Here is a 22,830-nt window from a genome sequence, read left to right on the forward strand (position 1 = left end):
TTTCAATAGCTGACAGAACAATTAGGCAGAAATCAGGAAGCGCATAGTAATCCTGAACACTGTCACTCAACCTGACCTCATTAACACTGACAAAATATTCCCCACAGCAACAGCAAAACACACACTCTTCTCAAGGACAAATGGAATATTTAACAAGACAGCCCATATTTGAAGCCATAAAACAAGACTTAATATATTTAAAGAAATTCAAGTCATACAAAGTATGTTCTTTGACCATAATGAAATTAAATCAGAAATTAATAAAAGCAAGATCCCTGGAAAACCCCCAAATATTTGTAAACTAAATCAAATACCTCTGTATTACCTATGAATCAAAGAAAAAAAAATCAAAAAAGAAATAAAGTATTTGGAAGTAACTGAAAATGAAACAAGGCATCTAAATTCCAGAGATTCTGCTTAAGCACTACTGATGGGGAAAATAGTGAAACTAAATGACTGTATCAGAAAATAAGAAAGGCCTTGTATTAATGAGCTCTGCTTCTACCTTAGGACACAGGAGAAAGGGTAAATTAAACCCAAAGAAATCAGAAGAGAGTACATTACAAACATCAGAAGAAAGACAATTAAATAGGAAAGAGTAAAATAAATGAGAAAAGTCGATAAAATGAAAACACTAACTTTTTTTTTTTTTTGAGATGCAGTTTTGCTCTGTCCCCCATGCTGGAGTGCAATGGTGCGATCCTGGTTCACTGCGACCTTCATCTCCTGGGTTCAAGCAGTAAACTTGCCTCAGCCTCCCAAGTAGCTGGGACCACACCTGGCTAATTTTTGTATTTTTAGTAGAGATGGGGTTTCACTATGTTGGCCAGGCTGGTCTCGAACTCTTGACCTCAGGTGATCTGCCCGCCTCAGCCTCTCAAAGTGCTTGGGATTACAGGCGTGAGCCACCATGACCAACGGAAAACACTTTTTGATAAGGTCAATAAAACTAGCAAACTTCTACCCAGATCGATTGGGGTTATAAAGACGACACAAATGACCAGTAACAGGGATGAGTGATGTAGCATGACTACAGATTTCACAGGTGATAACAGAGTATTATGAGCAACTCTGTGCCGCAAATCCCACAACTCCGATGAAATAGACCAAATCTTTGTAAATACATAAACCAAAGCTCCCTCGAGAAGAAATAAATGGGTAGCACTATGAAAAAAGAAACTGTAGTTGAAAGCTTTCCCACAAATAAAACTCCTGCCCAGGTGGGATGCAGTGGCTCACACTTGTAATCTCAGCACTTGGAGAGGCTGAGGTGAGCGGATCGCTTGAGCTCAGGAGTACAGAGACCAGCCTGGGCAACATGGTGAAACTCCGTCTCTACAGAAAATACAAAAATTAGCCAAGCATCGTGGTGTGCTACTGTAGTCCCAGCTACTTGGGAGGCTAAGGCGGGAGAATCGCCTGAGACCAGGAGGTTGGGACTGAGTGAGCCATGATCATACTACTGTACTCCAACCTGGGTGGCAGACCAAGACTCTGTAAGTAACTAAATAAAGTAAGTTTAGTAAGAAAGAAAGAAAGAAAGGAAAGAAGAAAAAAAGGAAAACTCCTGCCCACATGACTTGTTTCACTTCCTCATATGAGGAAGAAATAATACATAACCTCTCCCAAAAACTTAAATAGAATGAAAAACACTGAAATGAAAACTAGAAACCAAGATCTCAGGTGTGAAAATTCTAAGAAAAGTTTTGGTAAATGGAATCTAATAGTATATCCAAAATACACTGTATCACGATCTACGGAGGTTTAGACCATGAACGTTGGTATCACATTTGAAAAACAATTAATACAATTCATCCTAACACACTAAAAAACAACAAATATATGCCTATCCGCATAGATGACAAATTACAATATTCATTCCTCATAAAAATCTCTCAGCAAACCAGGAAAAGAAGAGCGCCTCGTCCACATGATAAAGGGCACACACCTAAAACCTCCACTAACGTTACACTTAATGGGGAAATACTGAGTGCCTCTCACAAGACCGGGGACAAGCCAAATGTTTGTCCGTTGTTTCCACTTCTGTTCACCTTTGTATTGGAGGGCCTACTAGTACAACGGGGCAGGATAAAGAAATAAAAGGCCTCAAGATTGGAAAGAAAGTAAAACGGTCTTTATTCTATAATAATCCAATCATCTATGTAGAAAATCCAATGTAACCTACAAAAAAGTGCCTAAAACTAGTAAGTGAGCATAACAAAATTTCTGGGTTTGGACTCAGTATATAAAAATTAATGTTTTGATATACTAGTAACCAACAACTGCAAATACTAATTTTAAAAATCACTTACAATAGCACCAAAAAATAAAAAATACGTATAAACGGGATAAAAGATGTAAAAGACCAGTACACTGAAACCCAAAAAATACTTCTCAGAGAAATTAAAGAAGATCTAAACAAGTAAGAGATATATCTTGTTCATGGATATTGTTCAGATGTCAACGTTCTCCAGCTGATCTAGAGATTCAATGAACCCCCAACAGAAATCTCAGCACTTTGTAGATATTAACAACCTCATTCTAATTTGCATGGAAATGCACAGGAACTAGAATTTAAGAAGTAACTCTGAAAAATAAAGTTGGGAGGCTATCACTACCTAATTTCAAAAAGTATTTACAGTCCAGGCATACCTCAGAGATACCATGGGTTCAGTTCCAGAGCACTGCAATCAAGCAAGTCACACAAAATTCTGTTTTCCCAGTGAATATAAAAGTTATGAGTACACTAAACTGTTGTATATTAAATGTGAGATAGCAGTATGTCCTTAAAAAAAAAAAAAAAAAACTACAATACCTTCATTTAAAAATACTCTAATGATGGCTGGGCATGCTGGCTCCGGCCTGCAATTCCAGCACTTTGGGAGGCTGAGGCGGGTGGAACACTTGGGGTCAGAAGTTCAAGACCAGCCTGGCTAACATGGCAAAACCCTATCTCTAATAAAAATTTAAAAATTAGCTGGGCATGGTGGCACACGCCTGTAGTCCCAGCTACTTGGGAGGTTGAGGCGCAAGAATCACTTGAACCCCGGAGGCAGAGGCTGCCATGAGCTGTGATCGTGCCACTGCACTCCAGCCTAAATGACGGAGCGAGATTATGTCCCAATAAAAATAATCTATTGTTGGAAAATGTTAACGATCATCTGAGCCTTCAGCAAATAATAATCTTTTCTGCTGGTCCTGCCTTGATGATGAGGGCTGACTGTTCAGGATAGAGGTTGCTGAAAACTTGGGTGGCTGTGGCAGTTTCTTAAGAAAACAGCACTTTCACCAAAGATTTCTCTGCAGCGTGTAATGCTGTTTGATACCATTTTATCAACAGTGGGACTTCTTTAAAAATTAGAGTCACTCTTCTCAAACCCTGCTGCTGCTTTATCAACTAGGTTTATGGAATATTCTAAATCCTTTGCTGTCATTTCAACAATATTCACAGCATCTTCACCAGGAATAGATTCTAACTCAAGAAACCATTTTCTTTGCTCATCCATAAGAAACAAGTTTTACACATTCAAGCTATACATGAGATTGCAGCAATTCAGTCATATTTTCAAGCTCTACTTCTGATTCCAATTCTCTTCCTATTTCTACTACATCTGCAGTGACTTTCTCCACTGGAGTTGTGAACCCCTCAAAGTCCTCCACGAGGGGTGGAATCAATGTTTCTGGTTAATGTTGACATTTTGACCTTCCCTCATGAACCACAAATGTTCTTAACAGCATCTAGAATGGTGAATCCTTTCCAGAATCCATCAGAGGAACCATGATCTATAGCAGCGAGAGCCTTATGAAATGTATTTTTTAAATAAGAAAATTTGAAAATCACAATGACTCCTTGATCCATGGGCTACAGAACGGATGTTGTGTTAGCAGGCATGAAATCAACATTCGTCTCCTTGTACAACTACCAGTCAGAGCTCTTGGGTGACTAGGTACATTTTCAATGAGAAATTAAAATCTAAAAAATACCTTTTTTTTTTTTTTTTCCTGAGCAGTAGGTCTGAACAGTAAGCTTAAAATATTCAGTAAACCATGATATAAACAGATGTCCTGTCATCCAGGCTTTGTTGTTCCACTTACAGAACACAGGGAGAGCAAATCTAGCATAATTCTTACGGGCCCTAGGATTTTCAGGATGGTAAACGGTAAATGAGCACTGGCCTCAAGTTAAAGTCACCAGCTCCATTAGCCCCTAACAAGAGAGTCGGTTTCTAATGTTGAAACCAGGATTAACTTCTTCTCTTTAGCTATGAAAGTCCTAGATGACATCTCCTCCTAATATAAGGCTATTTTGTCTCCATTGAAAATGTGTCGTTTATTGTAGTCATCTTCATCAATTATCTTACCCAGATCTTCCGGATAACTTGCTGTTTCACCTTGCATTTTTATGTTATGGAGACTGCTTCTTTTCTTTAACTTCATGAACTAACCTCTATGAGCTTCAAACTTTTCTTCTGCAGCTTCCTCACCTCTCAGCCTTCACAGAACTGAAGAGTTACGGTCTTGCTCTGGATTAGGCTTTGGCTTAAGAGAATGTTGTGACTGGTTTTTCTATCCAGATCAAAGTTTCTCCACCTCAGCAAAAAGGCTGTTTTGCTTTCTTACCATTTCTGGGTTCACTGGAGGGGCACTTAATTTCCTTCAATGACTTTTCCTTTGCATTTACAGCTTGGCTAACTGTTTGGCTCCAGAGACCTAGTTTTCCGCCTATCTCAGCCTTTGACATGCCTTGCTCACTAGCTTAATCATTTCTAGTTTTTGATTAAAATTGAGGTAAGTAAAACTCTTCCTTTCACTGGAACCCTCAGAGGAGGGAATGTAGGGTTATTAACCGCCTAATTTCAATACTGTCATGTCTCAGGGAACAGGAAGGCCCAAGCAAAGAGAGAGAGAGACAAGGGAACAGCCAGTTAGTGGAGCAGTCGGGACACGCACATCATTCATAGATTAAGTTTGCCATCTTAAAAGGCGTGGCTCCGTTCAAGCTTGTAATCCCAGCACTTTGGGAGGCCGAGACGGGCGGATCACGAGGTCAGGATATCGAGACCATCCTGGCTAACATGGTGAAACCCCATCTCTAAAAAAAAAAATACAAAAAATTAGCCGGGCGTGGTGGCGGCGCCTGTGGTCCCAGCTGCTCGGGAGGCTGAGGCAGGAGAATGGCGGGAACCCGGGAGGTAGAGCTTGCAGTGAGCCGAGATCGCGCCACTGCACTCCAGCCTGGGAGACAGTGAGTCTCAAAAAAAAAAAAAAAAAAGGCGTGGCTCCTGGCGCCCCAAAACCAAAACAATGGCAGTAGTACAAAACACCAAAGATTACCGATCACCATTAGCATTAATAATAATGAAAACGCTTAAAATACTGTGAGAATTACAAAAATGTGACACAGAGACATGAAGTGAATACCATGCTATTGGAAAAATGGTGCCAATTACTTGCTTGATGCAGGGTTGCCAAAAATCTTCAATTTATAAAGAACATGGTAGCTGCAAAGCACAATGAAGAGAAGCACAATAAAGCAAGCTATGCCGACAAGCCAAGCAGTGCACTACTGGGGTCAGAGCACGCCAGCACATCGATGGCACAGAAGACAGTCCAAAAATAGACCCAGACCCACACGGGCAAATGACTTCCGACAAAGGTGCAAAGGCAGTGCTGGTGGAGAGAGGCCTTTCGACAAACAGCCGCAGATTCCTACACACAAAATGAAAATAACTTTCATCCATATTTCATACGTTATACAAAAACTAACCTAAAATGGACCTAGAAATGTAAAATCTAAAGCAATTAAACTTATAGGAGGAATATAAACCAATAGGAAGAACCATAAAAGAAAAAAATGATAAACTTGATTATATAAGAAATTTTTAAACTGTTTTTCAAAAATACTCTTAGGAGAACAAAGTATATTGCATATCTGGACTTATATCCAAAACATAGAAATAACTATCAAAAGTGAATAATAAAACAACCCAGTAAGAAAATGCACACACGGACACAACATCAAGTAAGATATATGCGTTACAAAAAAAATGCTGCAAGTGAGAGCCTGGAAGTTCACTCTGGTCTGACAAGTAAAAAATCTAAAAAAACAGAACAACTAACAACTCTTCTTAGATCCTAAGTAAGGTCACAAGGCAAACAACTGCTGCCATATCGGACAGATGAATAGAGAAGCGATCACAACGTATGGAGCAGAAACTTTTGCAGGAACCAGGGCGAGGACAGAAAACACTGCCCTGGAACTGATGAACTACTGGATGCTCAGGGTGACCAAGTCTGAGAGTTAAAAACTGCAGGGAGTCCCAGTCATTGGCGGGTAAGGGGGTCCTGCACTTCTGTGAGTTATACTTTCTGGAGCTCAACCAGGTCCTCACAGTGAATATGAGAGAAAAATCCCTTTGTGCTTCTGGCAGGGGTAGGAGTAAAGTAACCATTTTGAAAAATACCAGAGCACTCTGTTCTTCTTAACAAGGTCTGCCCTCAGGAAAGACAGTTTAACCAGAGTCCAACTTGCTGGGGTTTAGTCAGAGCAGAACATACCTAGAGGAAGGGAAATACCTAGCTCCTGCCTCCTCTAGCCATCCTGCCCCATCTAAGAGGGGTGGAAAAAAGAGAAGCTCCTGTGAGCTTCACAGTCCAGGCCCGGGCTCACTACAGACTGAGACTCCCAGGCCTCCTGTGGAAGGCGTCCCCTGCCCACACATCACCCTACAGCACTGAAGGTGTAGTCACCACAGTGCCTTCCACCCAGCACACCACAGCTGGTTCTCGAGAAAGTTACAAGGCATACAAAAGGCCAAAAACACAATGTCAAGACAGAGCAAGCATTAGAACCAGGCATGACAGGGATGTTAGAATTATGAGACAGGGAATTTAAAAGAACTAGGATAAGATGCTAAGGGCTCAAATGGATAAAGGAGACAGCAGGTAAGAACAGGTGGGCAAGGCAAGCAGAAAGATGGAAATCCCAAAGGAAAAAAAAGAAGTGTGACAGATCAAAACTACTGTAACAAATGTAGACTGCCTTTGATGGGCTATTAGGAGACTGGACATGGATGAGGACATACCAACAGAAACCTCTGTTGGGACTCAGAAAACAATACCCCAAAATGAAGGTCTCAGAAACAAAAGTTTTCTGGGGTCTTGTTTTAGGTGCTTGAGACTTGAACTGTGACCGAGTGGGAGCACTCTGGTCTCCACCATCGGGGGAGACACGACTTTCAGTTCAGGTCAGGTGGCCGGTCTGAAAACAGGAACCCAAGACTTTTTGTTCTGCACACGTCAAGCGCTCGGGAGTTTGTCTTAATAAGAGGTCCCGTGTGTAAGGGGCTTTTGTCATCTCAGCTCCTGCTGCCTGGTTAGCTTGTCTCAACAAGAGTCTTTGCTAATTGAGCCCATTCCTGACCGTGAATGTTTTACGGGGGATATCTTTGGAATTGCTTCTTCTATGTCCTCTCCAGGATCTATCCTGGACTTTCCATCAAGAGGTTATTGGATTGAGTCACTACTGGAATAAATACACCACTGAAAATTCTAAATGTCAATGGCCAAAAGATGGACGCTTTAAATCAGAATTGTAAATCTTAAACAGGATTTTAGAAATCTCATCCTAAACAACTGATAAAAACATCAAGAACAAAAAGGGTGCTTGGCATCACTAACCACTAGGAAACACAAGCCCATTTCTAGAAAGACCCAGCAGTGCCATGGTTAGCCTTAAACATTCTCTTTAAAATTAAAGAGCAAAAATCTGACCTAAAACAAAATTAAAAAGAAATAAGTTACCAAGCCATAAAGACGTGGAGGAAGCTTAAATGTATGTTACTAAATGAAAGAAACCAATCTGAGAAGGCGACATCCTGCAGGATTCCAACCCTATGACATTCTGAAAAAGGTAAAACTATGGAGACAGTGAAAAAACCAATGGTTGCCAGGGGTTGAGGTAGGGAGGGGTGAGTAGGCAAAACACAGTATGACTTTTAGGGCAGGGAAACTACTCTCTATGATGCTACAATGGAGGGTACATGTCATTATACATTTCTCCAAACCCACAGAACATACACCACCAAGAGTGAGCCCTCATGTAAACTGTAGACTGCAGGTGATGGTGATGTGTCAATACAGGATCATCAGTGATAACACAGGCGCCCTCTAGTGAGGGATTGTGGACAGCGGAGGAGGCCACGCACGGGTGGGGGTGGGGGAGTGATGTGCCAGTAGAGGATCAGTGATAACACAGGCACCCTCTGGTGAGGGAATGTGGACAGTGGAGGAGGCCATGCACGGGTGGGGGTGGGGGGAGGGGAGCATATGGGAGATCTCTATGCCTTCCACTCAAATTTGCTGTGAACCTGAAAAGTGCTCTAAAAAAATAGTCTTTTTTAAAAAAGATGTTTTGATACTAGTCCTTAGGGAAATATAAGGGGCATAAGGGTCATAAGGATGTGGTGCTTTAATCTACTACTGGTTGAGAATAGAAAATGGTACCACCACTTTGGAAAACTGCTTTACCATTTCTTAAAAGGATAAACATGCCTACAAGATGATCCAGCTACTCCATTCCAAGGTATTTTACCCAAGAGAAATGAAAACATAAGTTTATATGAAATCTTGCTGACAAATGTTCACTTTTATAAATACTTTATTTATTGGTAAAGCCACATTTTGAAAACAATCCCCAAATCCATGAATAGGGGAGCGGAAAAACAAACTGTGATATATCCATATCGTGAATACTTCTCAGCAATAAAAATAAATGATTAATTCATGTTACAACATGAATCAATCTCAAAAATAGTAACTTAAGTCAGACAAAACCAGTACACACTGTCAAATTCTATCACATGTCTGTTGTCCAGCAACTTGTGGGGCTGACGCTGGAGGATCTCTGGAGCCCAGGAGTTCAATTTTTTTTTTTTTTTTAAAAGAGAAAAAAATCTACAAAATGCAAACTGACATACAGTGATAGAAAACAGACCACTGGTTCCCTGGAGAAAGGAGAGGGCACAGGAAGCTCTTCCTGGTGATTGGGATGTTCATGACCTTGACTGTGATAAGGATTTTACAGGTACAGAACAACTTATCAAACTGGGTGGACAAAGCAAAGAGGAATGAAAGAGGTAACAAATCAGTAATGTATTATTTCCTCAATTCTCCTTAAGCTATGGAAAATCTGGGGTATACCTGAACTATATGATGTTTATTGTACATCGGTTATGCCTCACTAATGCTTTATAGGAGTGAGGGAAGGAGTTGTGGGAGGGAGATGAAGGAGGAAGACAGAGCAGAAGGTATTCTTTTTCTTCTTTTGAAAATAGTTTTAAATACCCCCTTTAAAAAGAATCACCTTCTTTTGAAATTAAACTTTCCAGAATATACTTTAACGTGCTGTTATTTCACTTTTGATAATGTTCCCTATCTCCTATCTTCAGACAGATTTTAACATGTTATTTCACTTTTGGTAACATTATTTATCTGCCATCTTCAGGCAGATTTTCACATGTTATTTCACTGTTGATAACATTACCCATCTTCCATACTCAAGACAAATCTTCACATCTATCTACCTCCTATCTATCTTCCATTTTCTGTATAAATTCTGACCCCAGTTCAAGATGAGGTCATTTCAATTTAGTCTGAAACTTAAATTGTTTATTTTGAACCCCTTTTACTTCCTGCCATTAGGATTCTCACTCCTTCAATGTATAATGCCCTTTTATCTTCTGTAAAAATCTGTTTTAATGATGAGGATTCCTTTCCTTTGCCATCTTAAATTCAATGGACTCTAACATGACTCCAATTTATCCCAATGTTCTGCCATTCCCAAGTCACTAACCAGTTATTGGTAAATTAACAAGGGGGATATAATCAAATTAATTGCTGAATACCGGCACTTCCTCAGATTTAGAAAACTGCTCATATAGACAGGAAATTCACTTTAAGCAAATTCAAGATGGCAACTTTATATTTACAAGAAACAAACATGGCTTAATTTTTGTGCCTTTATAAATACTTCATTCATTTTACCAATTATTATTTAAAGCAACAAGCTCCACTGAAGTTTTTAAAAAAACAAAACAAAACAAAAAACTGTCACAGAACATCTACATACTCATTTTCCCTCTTAAGTGACAGTTTCTGATTTTGACAGTCTTAAGCCAACGAAATCATTCTGCATGGCTGTGCCTTACAGCATTGAGGTCTGGCCTCTCTGGCCCTGCCCAGTACATTCCCTGGTCACTGCGATAACGAAATGTCCATGGCAAGTGGGGTGGGGGAGGGGACAGGGACTGGTTAAGAACAATTGTGGTAATAAAAATGAAAACATGGGAGGCCGAGGCGGGTGGATCGTGAAGTCAGATCGAGACCATCCTGGCTAACATGGTGAAACCCCATCTCTACTAAAAAAATTTTTTAGTGATCCGGCCGCCTCAGCCTCCCAAAGTGCTGGGATGACAGGCGTGAGCCACCATGCCCAGCCCAGGTTTCATCTTTTGAGACCTTACATGCTCCATGGCACCCTCCCTAAACAAGGACTCTCATCTTCTCTGCATCCACATAAGAGTGAGTTTAAAGTAGAATTAAAAGGAGGCAAAGAAAGACACATTGTTCAGAGACTGTTAATATGCTAAATAAAAAAAATACATAAAGCAGACCATAATCCCTGGGAAAATGAACCCATAAGATATGTTTACCTGTCTCGCTATTTTCAGGCAGAGAGTCATATTCCGAGGGACCCAGAGCGAGCGCGTTCATGTCTGCTGGGTCCGACTCCTGCGGGTCTGGCAATGCTGCATTCTCATGGCTCTGGTCACCATCACCACTGGCATCCGATCCTACAGTTAGGAGTTTACCCCAAGGCAGGGTTAGAAGCATAACTTTCTCTTAGAACAAAGCTTACACTTGCAGTTACTCAACTTCTTTAACTGAATTGTAAAAGACCTCTGGACTCCCAAGCACTGCCACATACCATGACACAGTTGTGAATGAACAACAACATCTTAAAGACAGATTAAAATGGCAACAAAAGCACAGGCCTGAAAGCCGGGGGCTGCACACCACAGCCATGCTCAACTTACCCTGTGGGCCACGGTCTGCGTGGTGGCCAGCCGCCTCCTCCCATGCGGCACTCACACCGTCAGCAGCACTGCTTGCTTCCAGATGTAACACAGGAGCCCCCCACACTTCTGCATTAGGGTTCAGCTCTGAAACCTTAGTTGCTGGTACCTAGGAAGAAATAGGAGATAGACATTTGTATCCAAATGTCAACCAAATACAATTTTACTCCTTAATGCAGAGTTAAGGGACATCTGATACAGGCTCCAAAGGCTCAGCCTATGTATTTACACACACCTTTGGGATGAAATCAGGTTCAAAATTTAAAAAAAAAGAATATGCAGTCAGGATTCCATCAAATTCCCCCCAAGTTTTAAGTTCCTCCTCCCAAGACCAAGGCTTGCAGAGATGGGGAAGGACAGGCCTGCCACCAAAAGATTCAGTATTTCACAAACTGTACCTGAGGAATAGCTGGTGACTTCCTAGACTCCTAATAAAATCAAATTCAGGGTTTTACAAACTTGAATACAATGTAGATGAATAAAATTCTACACAGAAAGCTTAAAAAGTCAGCAGTGCATGGTGGCTCACGCCTGTAAACCCAGCACTTTGGGGGGCCAAAGCGGGCGGATCATCTGAGGCCAGGAGTTCATGACCAGCCTGGGCAACATGGCTCTACTAAAAATACAAAATTAGCCAGCGGTGGTGGCGCGCGCCTGTAATCCCAGCTACTTGAGAGGCTGAGGCAAGAGAATCACTTGAACTCAGGAGGCAGGGGTTATAGGGAGCTGAGATCGCACCATTGCACTCCAACCTGGGCGACAGAGCAGAACTCCATCTCTAAAACAAAAAAAAGAAAGAAAGCTTCAAAAAGTCACATAAACAAAAGGTATAGAAAATGAAAATTGCTCCTAAGAACAAAGGTGTTCTAATAGGTCTGTCAGGGATACTGTAGGATAAGAAAGCTCAGGCATCCTTTGAGGAAGAAGATAAAATATCTCACATTTTTCACAGAACTACCTGTTCCCATTCCCAATACAGCTTCAGTATCACCTTGATAGAAAATCCACAGGTGACCACGAGGCTGCTAGTCCAGTGTTCCGGACAATGGGCTCTCAGATCACTGGGGCTGAGGCCAAAGCTGCCATGGACAGCTGTGAACATGGGCTAAACCTCACCTGGAAGACAGAACAACTCCCGCCATCAACATGATGCCTGGCACATACCAAGCTCATCGGTCATCATGACAGTCACGCATGCCCAATTAGTCCGACAGGGCAGTCCTCTACTCAAAACCCTCCTGCATCAGCTTGGCTCATTTGGAGTAAAAGACGAAGTTCCCACTGCAGTCACAGAGCCCTCCTGTGCTCACTGCTCCCTGGCCTTGTCCACTTCCAAGCACACTGACCTCCTTGCTGTCTCTAGGCACACTGGCACTTTTGCTCTTCCCATCCGTCTGTCCAGAACATCCTGCCAAGAGACCGGGGACTGGTGGTCCTTCTTGACATAGAGTATAAACCCACAACAGTCCCCCACCATGTGGATACTCCCTACTCCCTGCTTTTTCTGATACAAGCCTTTCTTACGCTTACACACCTTGAAGCACTCCCCTGAAGTCTAAAGAAAAGTCAAATGTCCAAACACACAATCCTTCAACAAACTTACACATTATTTGCCTTTTCAAATGTACCACACACCTTCACACCACAGTGCAGGAAGTCAAAGTTTTTGGAGGAAGGGACAGGTCCCTGGTACCCGGTGCCCCTTGGACCCAGGCTGCAAGCTGGGAGCAGTTACACTGCACTACCCCAGCATGAAGCATAGACACACCAGTTTCTATGGCCCAGAACACAGGAGAAGGGCTGGGAAGCACCACCATGGGCCGTCAAGAAAACAATGGGTGCATTAACAGTTTTTAAAAGACAGAATAAATCCACATTGGCTCAGGTCATGAGGCTGGTAGGAAAAAACATAAAACTATTTCTGAAACTGAGAGAAGGCGGCTGATGTGGTTAAACTTATGGTATACACTTTGTTCGTTCCTGCTCCTCCAGTCACTGGACCACCAATGAGCATCATGCCCATAAAACCAAATGCTTCAATGAGGACCTATCTGGAATTCTTTTTCCTTTTTTTTTAAGTACTGGTGATAGGGCAAATAATTGGGTTCCTTCAAGAATATTATAATCAAGAAACACCAATTCTTCAATTTTCCCTCTTGCATTACATCTAAATTTCATTTTTGGCCTCTGCTTCTGCAGTGTTACTTGCACTCTTCTCTCTCATTAACCCATCTGTCCAACAAGTGCCTCCGACATGTTCACCAGCATGCTTGTGCCAGGCACAGCGCTGAGCTGGCAGGTGTGATGGTGAAGGAAACAGACAAGAGCTCATGGAGCTACATGAGGGGGCAGGAGACAGCCACAGGTCACCCACAACACTGGCTCTGGCAGCATTCACACCTTTCCGCCTGTTCTGTTGTCTTTGTCAATTCATTTCTCTATTCTCTTTCCTACTCTAATACTTCCATACATCGCCTTTCCTAATTAGACCCAGTCTCTTTTCACCACCACCACCACACAATCCAGTTTTCCGGCCTTGGTTCCATTCCATCCACTTAGCTGGCTCCCCTCAGCTCATGCACATACTACACGTGCTTTAAATTCCCAACACTAACTAACAGTAACCTTCTCTATTATTAGCACCTTTTGCAGTTGACTGTCCTTCAGTACCAAAATATATTTTGTAGTTTATTAATACAGACCAACAGCACTTTGAAAGCAGTGACAGCATGGCTGTTGGGGCCCCCATGGCCCTCATGCTCCTCCCATTCCAGGGTGGCAGTCACCATGGGCATTCCGTTCACTGTAGTACTGCTGATAGCTAGCACAGTCCCGAATTCAGTAGGGAGGTGCTCAAGATAAATGAGGAATGAATCAATGTTTAATAAATAACATAAATTTACATTTTCCACTAGCTGACAACTTCTGCAAGGTTTTACGCCACAAATGACTAGGACTCTACCCTTACCCAGTGACCGCCTCTTAGTGAAGAAGTCCAAACCAAGTGCACGCAGTTAGGAAATGTTCAGTCGATCCTGTGACCGAAGAGATGTGACCAGGAGCGAAAGAATGAAGACGTCTTTTAAGGCTTAATGACATTCAAGGATCTACCGTGTGCTGAGCACATTCTATGCACTTCCTTGTACTGAATCAGAACAAGTCTTGGAGGCAGTTATTAACTGGACCCATTTCACAAATGAAAAAACCAAAGCAGAGAAAGGTTAAGTAACTTGCCCATAAAAACGATGGTTAATTAGAAAGTTAGATTCTAAGCAATTGTGTTCAGCAAAATACAACATTCACCAAGAGTTCATTAACTTATAATTTACAAGAGAAATAGTTTGTATTAAACAAAGATCTGAATCTCCTACTATTTCTATAAAATATGGCTATTCTCTTGCTGTCATATGGAACTCGAAATGGTTATCAAGAACTCCAGCATCGGGCCGGGTGTGGTGGCTCATGCCTGTAATCCCAGCATGTTGGGAGGCCAAGATGGGCAGATCACTTGAGGTCAGGAGTTCAAGGCCAGGCTGGCCAACATGGTGAAACCCCGTCTCTACTAAAAATACAAAATTAGCTAGGTGTGGTGGCACACACCTGTAAGCCCAGCTACTCAGGAGGTTGAGGCAGGAGAATCATTTGAACTTAGGAGGCGGAGGTTGCAGTGAGCCGAGATGGCACACCTGCACTCCAGCCTGGGCGACAGAGCAAGACTCCATCCTTTAAATAAATAAATAAACAAACAAACTCCAGTGTCGTCTGCTTGACTATAAGTCTTATTTTTTCCATTAAAAATGTATGGCCAAGCAATGGTTATTAAAACCACAGGTAAGCGGACCTTAACAGCCACATTCCAAAGTGAACATGCCTGAGTTCAGATGCTTAAATAAACCCTTCTACCCCACCCACCCTGTGAGAAACACTAGGCTCCACTTTGAAAAACAACATATCAACTAATAAGTTTGTATACTATGGACATGAGACACAACAGTCTCTCCGACAAGTTACTGAGTAGGAACCAGAGTGACTAATACTGGAGAAGGGGGACTGGCCAATGAGGCATAGAAAGCAGGTGAGAGATGGGGGAAAGAAACGCTCCTAGAGATGCACTAAAAAGTTTAGTAATTCAGGGCAATTTGCTGACTCCGGAACCATACAAGGCTCTACCTCCAGTTCTTCATTTGTGAAATGGAGTAACAATTGTTATATTAAGATTTGCTACAAAAAAAGACACCTGTAACAGCATTTGAAAACTGAAGTTCTGAAAGGCAAGGCACCATCGTTAAATGTGGTAATGCCTCATATTAGAATACTGTTTGGGAATACCTCATAATGGAAAAGCTAATTTAAAACTGGAAGCACACCTCTCACTTAGGCATCATTTATGCTCTGTGTTGACATCTGAGGCAGTCACACTGGTAACCAACTGAAAATTACGTCACTTCTGTAAAAGATTAACTGCAGATTATCTTAAAGATGTAGTTTTATACTGTTTTGCCTCCACAACCATTTAAGGAGCAAAACTAATGAATTTGAACATAACTCTCTCCAGAAAAACTCCCAATGTGGGCATGGAAGTAAAAGAGGTTGATGGATCATTCCTTATGTTATAGAAGGGGATTTCTACTTGTTTATTTCCATACAGTAAGTGTTGACATTTAAGCCATCTTTATCTCCTTAATATCAATACTTTTTCTTGCTTCATTGCCCACAAAAATCACAAATAAACCACTGGCTGAATAATGAGATCTTGCTACTCTGAGTATGTGCTTTCAATCACACTGCTTCAATAAATGTCTGTTTTGTGAGCAAAACTAATTTCCTGTTGTTGAATGTTGCCATTTATTACAGAATTTCTAGAAAGATGTTCAAATTAGCTGCCCATAGAATCATTTGCTAAGCTTCTTCCAAACCAGAGGGGCAGCCCCATCTTGGGGTTCTGAAAAAGAAAGAACTCCACAATGATTGTAACTGCAAGAAGACAGAACCAAGATTTTATAGCCAGTTAAAAGCAGCAAATTCTACCTGCCTCAGACACATACAAAGATATCAGGAAGCACAGATTTTTAGATAAGTTTGTCTTTTGCAGTGTGACTTACACCTTCAATGGGCTCACAGGCTCACTAAATCAACTACACTGCCCACGAGATAAGATGCCCTCAAAGGGCTCTGACTGCACTGCGGCCAGGAAGACAGAAGAGCTGGCAAAATTCACAGACAGAAAAAAGTCAACACAGAGCTGTGTAGGACAACTAGCAGGGCATGCTTTAGTGCTAACAAGAGTTTGCACACAAACTCTGGCTTAAGTACACCAAACAAGAATTCATATTCTCCAATTTGGAAATCATTGTTAGAGTAATTCACAGCCATATATAAGCATTCAAACAACTACCCACTGTTTAAAATAAATCTTTATTAATTTTAAGTTAAAAACAATTAAAATGGGCTGGCCTGGTGGCTCATGCCTGTAATGTCAGCACTTTGGGAGGCTGAGGCGGGTGGATCTCCTGAGGTCAGGAGTTCAAAACCAGCCTGGCCAACATAGCGAAATCCCGTCTTTAAAAATACAAAAATTAGCCAGGCGTAGTAGCACATGCCTGTAATTCCAATTACTCAGGAGGTTGAGTCACGAAAATTACTTGAACCCGGCAATCACTTGAACTTGGGAGGTGGAGGATGTAGTGAGCCGAGATCGCGCCACTCGACCTGGGTGACAGAGTCAGACTCTGTCTCAAAAAATAAATAAAAGTAACTTAAAAATTAAAATGTATAGCCTAGATTACTGCAGCACAACAGTAAAACAGAGAAAAAATACTTACGAACTGTCCGTCTCTATCATGCCATCCCCAAATAACACCGTCCTCTGACACCGGTAGCTGAGGAGTGTTTTCTGAAAACGAAGCAATATCCAAGCCCTGTGGCTTGTGGTGTAGATCCTCACTAAATACTGTTTCACCTTCTAGTGCACCTTTTGTGACTGTATTAGTCCAGAGATAGCGCACTTGATACCCACCACAACCACTGGCCAGTCTTTCAGAAAATGCTGGATTTCCTAACCCTCCCATTGGGTAATAAGAAAATTCACTCAAAAAACAGGAGACTCCTTCTGGGACACTCTGCCAATTCACTTTTGAGGGATGTTCAGATCTATTTAGGATACCTTCTGTGAGTGATGAAATGTGGCCACTACTTGGTACGACAGTGTCTTTGTTGTCCACGGGGACAGCGGGAATCCCCTGGGCCGCATTGCAGGGGGCAGCTGTGTATCTGTCCACTAGGGCAGGATCAACACCAACCAAAAAGAAATGCCCACTGGAAGTGTCACGTGACTCTATTTTCTCAAAACTCACCTTAGCATTTCCCATAAAACCCATTTCACCATTTAAAGTTGACTGTTTAAGAGTGGACTTGGTGTTTCCTTCTTTGAAACGGTGTGCACGTTCATTTGTCCCATATGGACCCAGGTGGTCAATAATTTTGGGATCAATACTATCTTTCTCCAAATAAAGTCTCTCTTCCTCCTCTTTACGTGTTAGTTTTGGTCTACTCAACCCTGATGTATTAGGACCAAAGACACCAGGAGCGTCTTCAATTGATTCACAGTAAATTCCCTTCCATTTTGCGCTTTTACCACTACTAACAGAATTCTTTACTATTTCTGACTTCTGTATAACTGGATTAAAACTCGGACTTAATGGTGGTATAACATTAAGACCATTATATTTGCAGTTGTATACTCGGTGTGTTTCATAATTTTTTTCTATTTGATTAGTTTCAAAATCAGCGTTCTCCGCTGTACTAGAACTAACGCAGGAGAGTATATCCTGACGTGGCACTGCCTCATATCTTTGTGTGCCTGTTTCCCCCTCACAGGTTGTTTTAGAATCTGACTTGACAGTCTCTATGTCATCTTCAGTTGTCTCTCTATACTTTGCTTGCAGTGATTCTTTTTCACCACTTTCTAACCTTTGAGGGTCACTCAGCTGGTCTTGTGACACATTGAATGAACTCTTCACACATATTTCACCCTCTGTTTTGTCACCTGGGCTTGTTTCCCTCTCTTCTTCCTCTGCGCAGGTGAAAACAAATATGGAGGAAATACAGTTACTGTGAAGAGATCTGGAGTGACTGGGAGACTTGCCATTGGGTGGCACTCCTTGTGCCATGCTAGGCTTTAGGCCGTCTGTCCTCTGCGCCATCCCCTCCGTGTCCACCAAACGCTTCATACAAGTTTGGTCACAGGTCTGTGTTGCAGCCTCATCTACGTGACACCAAGATTTCGATTCAAAAGCCCTTACACCATGACCCTCAGCCTTCAAAACGCCAATTCTGTCCTCTTCTTGGTAAAAGGAACTATTTTCAGATTGCAGAGACACCTCTCCTCTGTCTGGCAGCAGAGAACTTCTGGCCTCCAGGCTGCAGTCCCCTCTGCGCTGCACCTTCCTGACTAGCCCGGGAACAGGTTCCAGCTCCCAGCAGTCATCGAGCTGGCTTGGGGCTGCTTCTCTTGAATTAGCATGACCTGAGAGACACCCACTTCCAAATCTCACTGCAGTGATAGGCCTCTTGGGACTTAAATCAATTCTATCTAGACCAACAGGAAGGATACTATCTGATTTGCTAACATCCAAGTGGAAATCATCATTGTCGCTTAGTGGTGTGATAGAGTGATTTTCTCTCTCCTTTTTAGAATGTAAACTCTGGTCGGCAATAACTGTTACCACCTCCAGGTCATTACACCCTGCAACATATGCAGTGTCAGTACAGAAACCACCAGGTGGATGTGCAGTATCAGTACAGAAGCTACCAGGTAGATGTGCAGTGTCAGTATGGAAGCTACCAGGTGGACGTGCGGTGTCAGTACAGAAGCTACCAGGTGGACGTGCGGTGTCAGTACGGAAGCTACCAGGTGGGTGTGCGGTGTCAGTATGGAAGCTACCAGGTGGATGTGCGGTGTCAGTAAGGAAGCTACCAGGTGGATGTGCAGTGTCAGGAAGGAAGCTACCAGGTGGGTCTGCGGTGTCAGGCAGAAAGCTACCAGGTGGGTGTGCGGTGTCAGTAACAAAGCTATCAGGTGGATGTGTGGTGTCAGGAAGGAAGCTACCAGGTGGATGATCCATCTCACTACCTACTCCTGAGTTATGGCTCTCACTTTCTTCCAGAAGGACACACGCGTGTCTTAGTGAGTCACTGTCCATGTTGTTATTTAATTCAGGGAGTAAGTCAATATTATGTAGTGCACTACTTTCTGCATAATTTTTAGGGAATTCAGTGCAAGCTTCGGCCTGTAAAGCCTCCACCTGCGTGTTACCAGCGTTTGCTTCACAAGGTGCATGGCTGAACGCCACAGGCTCAGGGCAAGGATTGGTTTTCCCACTGCATTCCCTTGTCCTTTCACCTGGACCCAGCGTGTCCCAAGGTGAGAGTCCTTCCTGCCGTGGCTCTGGCTCGCTGGCCCCTGACACGGCATGCAGCGCTGAAGGCACAGCAGAGCAACACTCTAGTCTTGTAGCTACTCTGTCTGCCCAGGTGCCCAGCTCCTCTGCTACGCTTGGGCAGGCAGAGTCGGCAACACAAATGCTGTGAAACTCGCACTCTCTTGAATCCTGACATTGCTGATGATCAATACCAACAGAGTTTCCATCTTTCTTCTCCCGATCGGATGGGTCAAAAGACTTACGCTCATCACCGCTACTGAGGTGAACGCTGACCACCATTTCTTTCTCTACTAAAGAGTTTTTACAAGTAGCTGGATAACAGTGCAGATGGCCACTCACATAGGTTTCCTCCTGCAGGCCTCGGTCAGAAGGCAGGGGCACACATGAGAAAGGCTCCTCATCTTCATAACAACCTTGTCGGCTGCCGTTACCCACACACGGTAGATCACAGACCCCCTCAGAATTCTGCTCATTAACAACAATATCTAAATTCTTGTCACTCTCATCCAAGTTATCATACCTTGTTAAGAATGTATATATAAAAGAGGAAAGAGGGTTCAATAACTGCTTGGGTCTATGACCCTGTTTGTGCCCAGACCCTGAGAAAATCCTTGTCCGCGCGCTAATGCCAGCTGCACTGCTGGCTCCACTGCCAAAAATGTGAACCTCCTCACCTTCAGGGGTATCAAATAATGAAGATAAAGTTTTACTTATCTTGTTTTCTGGTTCCTTCTCCTCCACAGATTTTTGTAACAGGCCAGTTTTTTCACTGTCATTGTCACTACTTAGTTCTTTGCTGAAGCAACAGCCCATGTTTGAGAGCTCACAAGCATACGACACGCGTGCCGATCCCGAGCCTCCACAGACGCACCTCACGCTAACACTAACTTGCTATAATTTCTGAGGAGAAGCCAACACCCAGAGAACAAAAATAACCCCTTGCACAGCGGTCACATGTTCCTGCCACTCAAACCCCAATCCTAATGACAACAGAGCCCGATTGACAGCCAGCATATTCCATGTGCCCAATTCCAAACAGGACCAGGATCCAAAAGCTCAGAACAGCAGCAAGAACGCTGCATTGTGTTTTTTCTTATTCTCATAAACTCAACAAAACATAACTTTAAATGTTATCCCAGCCAGAAAGATTTCAGGCTTCTGGTTTTTCTACAGTGTTCCAGTATTTCCCAAATTATATTTCATGGGATGGTGTTAACTAAATAAAATAGTTCATAAATTCCCCCAAAGGAAAACTGTATCAGAATTTTGCTCCGTAAAATATATAGCTCCTTACAGTTGTATTTAATTTTCTAAATTTACGAAATGATGTCTGAAATAAATAGCAATTTTAAAAAGGTGAAAAAAATCAAAGGAGAGGAAAAAATAAATAGCAATAAAAAATAGTGTCTGTAGGAATCAAGAAATTATTACTGGCCGGGCGCGGTGGCTCACGCCTGTAATCCCAGCACTTTGGAAGGCCGAGGCGGGCGGATACAGGTCAGGAGATCGAGACCATGGTGAAACCCCGTCTCTACTAAAAATAGAAAAAAAATTAGCCAGGCGCAGTGGCGGGCGCCTGTAGTCCCAGCTACTCGGGAGGCTGAGGCCGGAGAATGGCGTGAACCCGGGAGGCGGAGCTTGTAGTGAGCCGAGATTGCGCCACTGCACTCCAGCCTGGGCGACAGAGCGAGACTCCGTCTCAAAAAAAAAAAAAAAAAAAAAAAAAAAAAAAAAAATTATTACTAATTATGTCAGGTGTGAAAATGGAATGATGTTAGAGATGCATGCTGAAGTATTTGGGGCAAGGCGATACATTATCTACAACTTGCTTTAAAATACCCTAGCAAATACAGTAAATATATACACACATATATAAAAGTTAAAACAGTCATGTGCATAGGGGGAGGAATAGATTTAAAAACAGCAGTCCAGGCCGGACGTGATGGCTCATGACTGTAATCCCAGCACTTTGGGAGGCCAAGGGGGGTGGATTACCAGAGGTCAGGAGTTTCAAGACCAGCCTGGCCAACATGGTGAAACCCCATCTCTACTAAAAATAAAAAAAATTAGCCGAGCGTGGGAGTGCGTGCCTGTAGTTCCAGCTACTCGGAAGGCTGAGGCAGGAGAATCACTTGAACCCTGGAGGCAGAGGTTGCAATGAGCCGAGATCGCGCCACTGCACTCCAGCCTGGGTGACAAGAACGAAACTCCACCTCAAAAAAACAAAACAACACAGCAGTGGAATGTGGGGATGGGTAATTGTTCAAGTTCATGATGCTGCATTCGGTTCATGATATTATTCTCTCCACTTCTGCAGATGTCTGAGCACTCCAATTAAGAAAAAGGAAAGAAAAGGAAAAAAAGGGAAAAGAGACCTACAAGCTCTGGTGCCAGAACTAGAAAGTCTCTTGAAAGCACTTGACGCAGGAATGCCCAGCCTGCCATCTGGTGAGAAACAGGCGCTGTCCACAACTAAACAAGTTGCTCCTGCACTACGTGGTCCGGCCCCTAACGGTGGACTCACATAATGGGTCTTGTCTTATCTTATGTTGACATCTGCAATGTTTTGCTTTTAGTATAAGTAATTATTTTTCTTATCATGGTTCTGACATGCTATGTGAAAAACAAAATAATTATTTTAATTCCTCTGCAAGAGAGATGTTGTTGTTTATTTAACCTGTGAGTTATGACTGGTGTCCCATTAATTTTTTAATGTTAACATTTTATGATAAAAAGTTTAGGAATTATACTTAAACATGAAGGTAACAGGAGCAATTCTGAATACACTAAAATTCAAGTACTGAAATCATCATCATAATAATGATTATGATGATAATGGTAGTAAACACTTTACATAGCACCATGTGCCACAAAATATTAATTACATCTATGCATCCATTTTGTCACACATCTTAATTTGCACTCTTAACGACCCCCCAAGGTAGATACTACCAATCCACTGTACAGATAAGGGAAATGAGGCACCAAAAGCTTTAGTGGCAGCTTCGAATGACAAAACAAAACTCAGATCATACATTGACCATACTGTTACGCTACTCAAAGAGAATGAAATATCTAAATGGAAAAAAACATTCTGCTCTAAAGATACAAACGGTTCATACCAGCTGTAGAATGAAAGGGCACAGTAAAGCAGACAAGGTCACGAGATCACCTGACTGGGTTTGAGTCTCAGCTCCATTTTTACATGTGTCATTTCTGGCAAATTATTTAACCTCTTTGTCTCAGTTTTCTCA

At 42.4% G+C, this 22,830-nt stretch overlaps 1 protein-coding gene across 13 annotated transcripts in view; it reads right to left on the bottom strand.

Moving 5' to 3' along the window:
- Positions 1 to 22,830, bottom strand: part of LARP4B (La ribonucleoprotein 4B) — a 125,646-nt gene that overhangs the window by 44,753 nt on the left and 58,063 nt on the right. For 10 of the 13 annotated variants that reach the window (XM_045399467.3, XM_045399465.3, XM_074000882.1 and 7 more), the window contains 2 exons: positions 11,097 to 11,244; positions 10,713 to 10,853 (listed from right to left, as the gene is read on the bottom strand). In XM_045399467.3, the coding sequence (XP_045255402.2) occupies positions 10,713 to 10,853; positions 11,097 to 11,244 (289 nt within the window). Of the gene's footprint in view, positions 1 to 10,712; positions 10,854 to 11,096; positions 11,245 to 16,957; positions 20,479 to 22,830 lie in introns of those variants that run through there. The other 3 variants (XM_065520213.2, XM_065520212.2, XM_074000879.1) reach the window with 1 other exon arrangement.

Source organism: Macaca fascicularis, chromosome 9 (assembly GCF_037993035.2).
Source record: "Macaca fascicularis isolate 582-1 chromosome 9, T2T-MFA8v1.1".
NCBI classification, from domain to species: Eukaryota; Metazoa; Chordata; class Mammalia; order Primates; family Cercopithecidae; genus Macaca; species Macaca fascicularis.